The sequence below is a fragment of the Nicotiana tomentosiformis genome, chromosome 8 (genome assembly GCF_000390325.3).
Source record: "Nicotiana tomentosiformis chromosome 8, ASM39032v3, whole genome shotgun sequence".
Lineage (NCBI taxonomy): Eukaryota > Viridiplantae > Streptophyta > Magnoliopsida > Solanales > Solanaceae > Nicotiana > Nicotiana tomentosiformis.
Genome location: NC_090819.1, coordinates 68,339,251 through 68,349,946, shown reverse-complemented (window position 1 = coordinate 68,349,946; position 10,696 = coordinate 68,339,251). Strand labels below are relative to the sequence as shown.

Genomic DNA, 10,696 nt, shown 5'->3' with positions numbered 1-10,696 from the left:
ACCTTTAAGTAACAACTTTAATAAAGTAATCGGGTAGCAGGTGATGATTGTCTGTGCCCGCTGAATAATATGAGCAAACCCACCCCTAAGGGAGTTGCGGAGTATTATATATATTGCACGGGGTGATCCTTCAGACTAAAAAACATAGGACCCCCTTCCCTTTATATGCTTGTTGTTCACACTTAGTCATTAAATATAGATCGACGCAGTTGTATTCCTGTAACCTCTAAGACTTGCATTGCTTTAGTTTAAATCTTATGTTGTTTTCTTTACACTTGTTACAATAGACCTTCAAACTTCCATATCTTTTTATGACCACTTAGCTTAATTATAACTCAATAATCCACATAGCATAAACTTCGGCCGCGACCCACCATTATGGACCTTGAAGAGTGCCTAACACCTTCTATTCGAGGTAATTTAAGCCCTTACCCGACCTTTGGTGATGTATACTAGTCAAACAGAGTTATTTTCAAATAGGTGCCCTAACATACATTAAAAATTGTAAGGTGTCGACTCTTCTCTTTTAACACCCACTTAAAAGAGTTGTCATATGTCGAAGCTCACTATCACAAGAAAACGGGGCGTGACACTTGTTACACATTATCTCTCTCTTGTTGAGCTATTCTTGTAGAGATCATTATTCCTTGTTGTGTCTTACTTTGTGAGCTCGTTCTTCCGTTTTGTTGTGTTCTACAGTTCTTGTGTAGATTTACTTGTCGTATTCTCGTGTTATGGTTGTTATTGCTATTGTACTCAGTGTTGTTAATCCATGGGCTATGCGTGGTTACGATATTGAAAATATTTTGAGGAAATGTTGTGGCATATTGGCAGATGTTGTGGAAGTCATTTAATTGTGTTGTTATATTTTGGCACACATGGTATTGTTAAGAGAATTGTGGGGGTGTTCGCACGTGAGTTATTCGTGCTTGGTTATTATTAATATTTGCACATGCGGCATGTCAAGGTGGGCTATATATGTGGGTTTTCACATGTGGCAAGACAAGGTGAGAATTTTATTTTGCGCGTGCGGCGAGACAAGGCGGGCATTTACTTTATTATTGCGCACGTGGCGAGACAAGGTGGGCTATGGTGGGGAATGATTTGTAATGACTTGTGATGTACTGGGGCATTGTTATAATTGATATATGTGTAGTGGTGTGCCTACCTAGTATGAGTTATACCGTGTACATTGTGGGGTGATCGTTTCTTATGTGCCATTCATTGTCTCTACTCTTACTTGTTGACTTGAATTGTGGTAGAACACTTGCACAAGCATACACGTAAGCAAATCACCCATATCAGTTTAAGAATATGAATCCTGATGTTATTGACCATTTACACGTACTCCCATGTACTTGCCTTTGGTGTGAGAGTTATTTTGTTAGCATGTGAGTTGTCTGTACAATCATGAGTCATTGTTATTGTTGGCACGTGAGTGGTCCATGTGGATATTAGATATTGTCACTCTCTTGGAACGTGAGTCATCCGTGTAGTTATTATGACGCTGCCCCCAAAGCCGGTTTTGCTAGAGGCCAGGGCAGAGGCAGAGGTAGGGGCCGAGGAGGAGCACGTGCTATAGCTAGAGAACCTATAAGAGCAAGAGTTGAGGAGCCTCTTGTACCTCCTATTGGGGGACCGGCACCAGAGGCGCCTATTGTTTCCCTCTGACTTCCGGAGACCTTAGCACAGTTCTTAAGCATGTTTGGTACATTGGCTCTGGTAGGGTTGATTGTGATTGCACCAGCTACTTCACAGACCGGGGAGGAGCTCAGACTCCCGCCGCCCATATTCCAGAGCAGCAAGTCCATGTTGGTCAGGTTCTAGGTGTCATGCCGACACAACCTGTTGTTCTAGTTCAGCTCGTGGTTAGGGCAGTAATATCTTAGGAGGAACATCTTAGACTTGCGAGGTTCAAGAAGTATTACCCTCCTACCTTAAGTGGTTTGGCTTCAAAGGATGCACATGGTTTTCTAGAGGAGTGCCACTATATTCTCCTCACTATGGGTATTGCGGAGATGAGTGGGGCTACTTTTACTACGTTCCAGCTTAAGGGATCGGCATATCAGTGGTGGCGAACGTACGAGTTGGCTAGCCCAGCCGATGTAGCTTCACTTTCATGGACTCAGTTCTCAGAGATGTTCTTGAGAGAGTTTGTTCCCCAGACTCTTCGGGATGCCTGGAGTGCGGAGTTTGAGTAGTTGCGCCAGGGCACTATGTCAGTGTCATAGTATGCCTTTAGATTCAGTGATTTGTCCAGACATGCACCTGCTTTGGTTTTTACAGTTAGAGAGCGAGTCCACAGGTTCATTGAGCGGCTCAGTCATGATATCTGGTTCAACATGGATCGAGAGTTAGAAAGACGGATGTTCTATTTCTGCAGGTGGTAGAGATCACTCATCGATTATAGGGCATGCAGGACCAGGAGAGAGGGGACATGCAAGGTCAAGTGAGAGAGGATAGGGAGGCTAAGAAGCCTAGTAGACCGGGAGGATCTACTAGTCCATATTTTGGAGGCAGGGTACGCCAGGGTAGAGGTTTTGTGGGTCAGCTAGTTCAGTTTGTACTTCAGGCTTTGCGCGGTACTTTAGACATCCATAGGTCTTAGAGTGCCCGTACCGGACATCTTCCGCAGCCATGCCAGCGAAAGGGTTGCTTTCAGTGTAGAGATACCAGCCACATGGTGAGGGATTGCCCCAGACTCCGGACAGAGGTGTCACAGCAGGGTATTCAGGCTATGCGATATGCTCCAGTTGCTGATATCCCTGCACCACCAGCTTGGGGTGCAGGTCAGGCGAGTAGAGTGTGCCCAAGAAGGGGTGGCCCCGCCTGTTGATATGTTTTCTATGGTGGTGCTGAGGCTGCTACACCTGATGATGTCGTTACAGGTATGGTTTCAATTGTTATAGATGGGCATTGTTCTTATTTTGATTTGGTTCTGCTTATCGTAAATCCTCTTATTTTTCTTTGCATACGGATGAGTTTCGTGATTTTGTACTCTACTTATGTGGTTACCTCTGTTTGGAGATTTTATAGTGGTAGCCCATATCTATCATTTTGTTTTTATTCATTATTGAGATCTATGAGACTAGAAGTGACTTTCTGCTACTCATTATGGTAGTTTTGATGTCATTTCTAGGTGGTTGGTTACGATTTGTGGTTTAGATGCTCTACCAACATGGAGAGTTCATTACGTGTTGTTATTTTGTATCGTGGAATGGAATTAGTGGAAGGCTCTGATTGGTATGATGTGTATACTACTTGTGGTTCAAGTTGAGGATGTGATCCACGAGTTCTTATGAGATTTGATATGTTTGAATCGGGTTGCATGTCGCAGTGGAAGTTATATTAGGATGAGATCTTTGTGTTATGTTCATATAGTTTGATTCTCCATTGTGGAAGTGATTCGTAGTACGCTACTGATAGGGAGTTGTTCTTGTCGGGCTTGTTTGATAGTTGTTTCATGTGTTTTCTTGTATATTCAATCATATTCGTGTTGTACTTATTGGGTTTTAGCTTGCGAGGTGTGTGCCTAGGTGGCGTTAGATGTGACTTGTTGATTCAGGTGAATAGTTATGAGGTCTTCATGTTTCTTACATCATTGTCGGTGTTGTGAAGGTCTGGAGCTAGATTCTAGCAGATATGAGGTTAATTGCCAGTGTTGGGTTTGATTATGGGAAGCTATTATGATCAGAGGTGTCGCTTGTACCTGGTGGGTGTAGGCATGAGTTGTTGTAGCTGGTTGAGGCTGATACCGTGTGTGGATGTAGGAATTGGATCTTTGAGAAATGATCGGATGGTGAAAATTTGGCTCTAAGGTTTATCAGTGTGGGTAAAAGGAATAATTTTCAGTTGAGATAGTGTTGTCGGGCTTATGTGGATAATGAACCCATGGGTGTATGCATGGTAAGTTCACTCAGTGATTGATGACTTCGGAATGATTCTTGGCACGTTCGAGGACGAATATTTGTTTAAGAAGGGGAGAATGTAATGACCCGACCGGTTGTTTTGAGAATTAGTATCTAGTTCGGCGGCTTAAGGTCTCGAGAAGCTTTGTATTATGTGTTATGACTTGCATGTGTGGTCGAGTTTGGATTTCGGATAAATTGGGATCAATTTGGAAGAAGGATTCTTATTTTAGAAACTTAAGCGGTACGAGTTGACCGAAGTTTGACCTTTGTGTAGACGACTTCGAAATGGCATTTGGATCCTTCCAATAGCTTAGTATGATGATTTTGGACTTAGGTGTTCGTATGGATTTGGATTTGGAGATCCGTAGGATAATTTGAAGCATTTTGGCAAAAATTGGAAAGTTGAAGTTTTGGAAGGTTGAGAGGTTTGACCGGGAGTTGACTTATCGGGCTCAGATTCCAATTTCGAGAATTAGATTAGCTATGTTATGTCATTTGGGACTTGCATACAAAATCTGACGTCATTCCGAGTTGATTTGATATGTTTCGGCACGAGTTTGGAAGTTGTAAGATTTGGAAATTCATAAGTTCGATTCGAGGTACGATTCGTAGTTTCGACGTTGTTTGATATGATTTAAGGCCTCGAGAAGCTCCGTATTATATTTTGGGACTTATTGGCATGTTCGTACGGGGTCCCGAGGGGACAAATGGTGCTCAATGTTAAGTTTAAAGGACAAAATTGGGTCCACCCCCAAACATAAGGGATAATTTTGGCTAAAATCTACAGCTTGTTTTCAGTTGTGTAATTCAAGTTTTTTCTTCATGTTTTGATATTTTTGAACTCTAGGTCCGAGATTGGGTAATTGTGAGAGAGAACTTTCATCTACAATCGTTGGGTAAGTGCCCTTGTTAAATTTCGATGTATATTTCATGATTATATTTGGGTTTTAACATCAAAATAGTGAGAATCAAAGTGAAAAATTGGAAATTTTGTCTAAATTTTGAAAATATGATTTTTTTAATTCGAGAGTCGAATTGGACTTTGACTTGAAAACAAATCACGTATTTGAACTCGTAGAGCTATGGGTAGTCGAAATCTACCCCTCGACTCGGGTTTTGACTGAGAGAACTTGGGGTTAACTTTTTAGAAATTGTATAAAGATCATAGCTTTATAAATTAAAATTATTTTCTCTTGCATTGTTTGATTATTTAAGTCGTCTATGGTTAGATTGAGTCGAGCGGAGGTGAATTTGTAAAGGAAAAGGTAATTTGAGTATTGATCTAGCTTCTATGAGGTAAGTATCTTGCCTAACTTTGTGGGGGGGAACTACCCCTTAGGATTTGAGTCATTTGTGCTAATTGTGTCATGTGAAGGCCGTGTACGCGAGGTGACGAGTACATACTCGGGTTTAATTGTGGAAATTTTACCGTTCAGGGCTCTTAGGTTCTTGTGTTCATTAGATATGAAGTTGTTTTGTCATGTTAAATCCTCCATTTCCTAAATTCACCCTTACGTGTCTTATTTGGAATTAATTGATTCATGTTCTACCCTTATTGCCAATTAAAATCTTATGTGCCGTAACTGAAATTGTTGCCTTTTTTATTGTCGTATTATCTCTTCCGTAATTGCTTAACCCAAATTGATGTTATTATTATCTCTTCTGTAATTGCTTAACCCTAATTGAAGTTATCACTATCTCTTCCGTAATTGCTTAACTTAAATTGAAGTTATTAGTATTTCTTCCGTAATTTCTTAACCTTAATTGAAATTACTATTATCCCTTTCGTAATTGCTTAGCCTTAATTAAAATTTGTTATCCCTTTCATTGCTGACGTATTCTTATTTAGGGTCATTGACTCATGCTATCTCTTTTATCGTCAAATTGTACTATTATGGAATCATTGTTACACAATATCTCTCCCTTGTTGAACTATTCTTATTGAGACCATTATTCCCTGTTGTGTCTCTCTTTGTGAGCATGTTCTTCCGTTTCTTTGTGTACTACAGTTCTTGTGTTGATTTAATTGTTGTATTCTCGTTTTATGGTTGTTGTTGCTGTTGTACTCAGTATTGTTAATCTGAGGGCTCTGCGTGATTTGTGGTACTGAAACTATTTTGAGGAAATATTGTGGCATATGGGTACATGTTTTGAAAGTCATTTTATTGTGTTATGTTTTGGTACATGTGGTATTGGTGTGAGGATTGTCGGGGTGTTCGCACATGAGTTATCCGTGTTGTTGTTATTATTGATATTTGCACACGCGGCGTGATAAAGCAGGAATATTATTGTGTGCATGCGGCGAGACAAGGCAGACATTTACTTGATTATTGCGCACGTGGCGAGACAAGGTGGGCTATATCGGGGAATGATTTGTGATGACTTGTGATGGCCTGGGGGCATTGTTATTGTTGATATTTGTGTAGTGATGTGCCTACCTTGTCTGAGTTATACCGTCTACATTGTGAGGTGATCGTTTCTTATGTTCCATTTATTGTCTCTACTCTTACTTGTTGACTTGAATTGTGGTAGAACACTTGCACAAGCATATACGTAAACAGATCACCCATATCGGTTTAAGAAGATGAATCCTGATGTGATTGACCATTTACATGTGCTCCCGTGTACTTGCCTTTGGTGTGAGAGTTATTCTGTTAGCATGTGAGTTGTCCATGCAGTCATGAGTCATTGTTATTGTTGGCACGTGAGAGGTCCGTGCAGATATTAGATATTGTTTCTCTCTTGGCACGTGAGTCATCCGTGCAGTTATGAATTGTAATGTAGGCACAAGATGCCAAATGATTATTGTTCATGAATTGTGACCCGTGATTTGTGATTATGAGGTTTGCTACCTCGTAAAAATCCTTGAATAAATCTGGTGTGAAAGCGGTGGTTCTTATTGAGTAGTTACTTGTTTTTCTTTATTTGGTCTCACCGGACTTAGACAGTGTTCAGCATACTCTACAGCGTTGTTACATGTTGTGCCTCATTGATAATTGTTGCTTTAGTTTTCTATTACAAGCATTGTTTTATTATTGTCAACATGCCTAGCTTTATATTGATATTGTCCCTTATTAGTTTTACATTTATACTTGTTCAGGTTGCTTAGTCCAGTAGGTGTCTTGACTGTCCCTCGTCACTACTCTACCGAGGTTAGTTTTGATACTTACTAGGTACCGCTGTGGTATATTTATGCTACGCATTCTGTACATTTTTGTGCAGATTCAGGTATTTCGGAATTGGTTGATCAATAGCTAGCTGTTCGGATTTTGTTGTGGAGACTCAAGGTAAATCTGTTGTCCCATTCGCAGGCCTCGGAGTCACCTTCCGATATTGTACCTGTACTATTTATTTTTATTCTGAAACAATTGTATTTAGGGATTTTCTTGCAAACTCAGTAGAGCTTATGACTTGTACTACCAGTTTTGGGATTGTAAGTTTTGTATAGACATTTCTATTTCATATTTAACAGTTGTTGGTTGAATTTTGCTATTAATTCAGTAAGTGTTAGGCTTACTTAGTCTTAGAAACTAGGTGCCGTCACAACATTCTACAGAGAAAAATTGGGGTCGTGACAATATCTTCTCTTATATAAAAGTTAATTTTAAAGTACTAAATATTACATAAAATAATATGAAAAATATTATAATTATGTTACACAATTAAAATATGAAAATAATTTATATAGGGTCAAATCTTAATGGATTTTACGGTGTGTTTGGTATGACGGAAAATATTTTTCGGAAAATATTTTCTCATTTTTCACTGTTTGGTTGCACAAAATAGATTGAAAAATATTTTCCTAGATATCACATTTTCCTGAAATAGGAGAAAAATGACTTCCTTAGAAAAACTTTAGAAAATTTTTCCAAAATCTCCACCTACCCTCACATCTAACCCCAACCTCCTCCAACTTTAATTTTCTGCTTTTTTTGTTTTGCGCCACCCACCCACCCCAACCCCGTACAACCCCCCCTCCCTCCCCAAAAAAAAAAATTTTTATTAATTTTTTTTTTAGTATTTTCAATTTTCCGTTTTCAGTTTTTTGGTTTTTCTGCATCTCCCACCCACCCCCACCCCCAAATTATTTTTTTATTAACTTTGTTTTGGTATTTTCAATTTTCTGTTTTATGTTTTCTATTTTTTTTCGTAAAACCCACCCACCCCAACCCCTCCCTCATAATTAATTTTTTTATATTTTCAGTTCTAGTTTTTTCATTTTTCAGTTTACAGGTTCGAAATTTTACGAGTTTCAAAGTTATGAGCTCGGAGGTTTATGTGTTTGAAAATATGCTGGTTTAGAAATTATAGAGTTTACGGGTTCGAAAGTTTTGGGGTTCGAAAGTTTAGCGGTTCAGAAGTTTATGAAATTGGTGGGTTCGGAAGGTTGTTGGTTCGAAAGTTTATGACTTCATGTTTATTGTATCTAAATTATTTATGAATACTCTTGAGAAGTTATATTCCTTAATTTGCATACCAAACACCAAAAATCCAAGAAAATATTTTCTTGAAAAATATTTTCCGTTATACCAAACACACCCTTAAAGTCCTATATATTTGAAATTCCTACATAGTTCAAATAAGTATATTTAATAACAAAAATTTAGTTGATTTAAAAGTCCTATATATTTGAAATTCCTACATAGTTCAAATAAGTATATTTAATAACAAAAATTTAGTTGATTTAAAAGTTCTAAATATTAGAAAAATAATTAAATTATAATATTGTCTAATGTGAAATATCTACTGGCAAGGTCAAATATTCTAGAAAAATAAAAATGAAAAAGTTAATACTTGACAACAAATTCTTTAATATTTTTTTAAAAATTATTATAATATACTCTTATACATAGTTCTTTATTGGGTAACGTACTTATAGCGTTAACCTCTGTTTGCTTTATATATATTGCGTAATCAAGTATCCGTTAATCACGTGAAGCTCGTCTTTCGAGTTTGATAGGAAGAAGTATCACAATTTTAATTTGGAACTGAATTGAATTGGGATTTAGTTGTCTATTCTTCTTCTAGTTGACGTCAAATAAATTTCTAAATATATTTAATTGATTTTAGTCCATATTAGGATTTCCTAGGATTTTCAAATAGGAAAATATTTAATAAATCTGTTATGAAACAATGAAGAAGAATATTACAAAGAAAGAGAGAGAATTCTTATTGATTTGAGATGGATTACAATGGAATAGAACCCCTATATTTTTAGGGAAAAAGTGACTTAGCCACCAAGTAACAGACTCTAAAATCTCTCTAAAATATAGACATTCACCTTAAATACAACTCTATTTACAACACCCCCCCTGAATGTTTATTCAACATATAATGTGCTTCGTTAAAACCTTAACTAAAATAAAACCTAGCGGGAAACAATTCTAGTGAGGAAAAAGAGTACACATGTTCAGAAATATGCCTTTTGACTGCTTCGTTAAAAACCTTGCAAGAGAAATCGAGTGGGACAAAACCTTGTAAGGGAAAAAGAGTACAACGCATATTAACTCCCCTTGATGAGAGCATCAATTCACATCTTTAAGTCTTCGCATCCCAATCTTGTACGCTAGCTTCTTGAAGGTTGATTTTGGTAGAGCTTTGTTGAACAAATCAGCCATATTATCACTTGAAGGAATCTGTTGCACATTGATATCACCATTCTTTTGAAGATCATGTGTAAAAAATAACTTTGGTGAAATGTGCTTTGTCCAATCTCATTTTATGAATCCTCCCTTCAATTGGGTTGTGCATGCTGCATTGTCTTCATACAAAATCGTGGGTAGTTTATCACACTTCAAATCGCATTTGTCTCGAATAAGATGTATTATAGACTTCAACCACACACATTCTCGACTTGCTTCATAAATAATAATTATCCCATCATCATTAGATGAAGTAGCCACGATTGATTACTTACTTGATCGCCAAGATATGGGAGTGCCTCCGCATGTAAACACATAGCCTGTTTGAGATCGAGCCTTGTGTGGGTCAGATAAATACCCAGCATCGGTATAACCAACAAGATCGGGATTGCAATTAGTACCATAAAATAAGCCCATATCAATAGGTCCTTTTAGATACCGGAATATGTGTTTGATTCCATTCCAATATCTCATTGTAGGAGTAGATCTATATCTTGCTAAGTCATTAACTGAAAAAGTTATGTCAGGCCTTGTTGTATTAGCAAGATACATTAATGCACCAATTGCACTAAGATATGGTACTTCAAGACCAAGAAGCTCTTCATTCTTTTCTTGAGGTCGGAACAGATCCTTATTCACATCAAATAATCGAACAACCATCGTAGTACTTAATGAATGTGCTCCATCCATGTAAAACCGTTTCAATACCTTTTATGTGTAGGAAGATGGATAAAAAACAATCCCATTTGCCAAATGTTCAGTTTTGCAAATCGAGACATAATTTTGTCTTTCCGAGATCTTTCATCTCGAATTCCTTCTTTAAACAATCAATTTCCTTTTGGAGTTTTGTAGGAGTTCCAATAAGGTTTATGTCATCGACATATACGGCAAGTACAAAAAATTCCGATGTTGTTTTCTCTATAAAAACATATGGAGAAATGGCATCATTTATATAACCTTCCTTTAATAAATACTCACTAAGACGGTTATACCACATTCTTCCTGATTGCTTTAGACCATATGCAATTTGATTGAAACTATTTCCCGGGACTTTGAATTATATGCGTCAGGAATTTTAAATCCCTCGGAAATTTTCATGTATATCTCATTATCAAGTGAGCCATCAAGGTAGGCTGTAACCAC

General features: G+C 37.7%; 1 protein-coding gene across 1 annotated transcript; it reads right to left on the bottom strand.

Moving 5' to 3' along the window:
- Positions 1-9,820: 9,820 nt before the first annotated feature.
- LOC138897635 (secreted RxLR effector protein 161-like) lies at positions 9,821-10,243 on the bottom strand. Its single transcript, XM_070183629.1, has one exon. The coding sequence runs from the start codon at positions 10,241-10,243 to the stop codon at positions 9,821-9,823; it is 423 nt and encodes a 140-aa protein (XP_070039730.1).
- Positions 10,244-10,696: the final 453 nt, after the last annotated feature.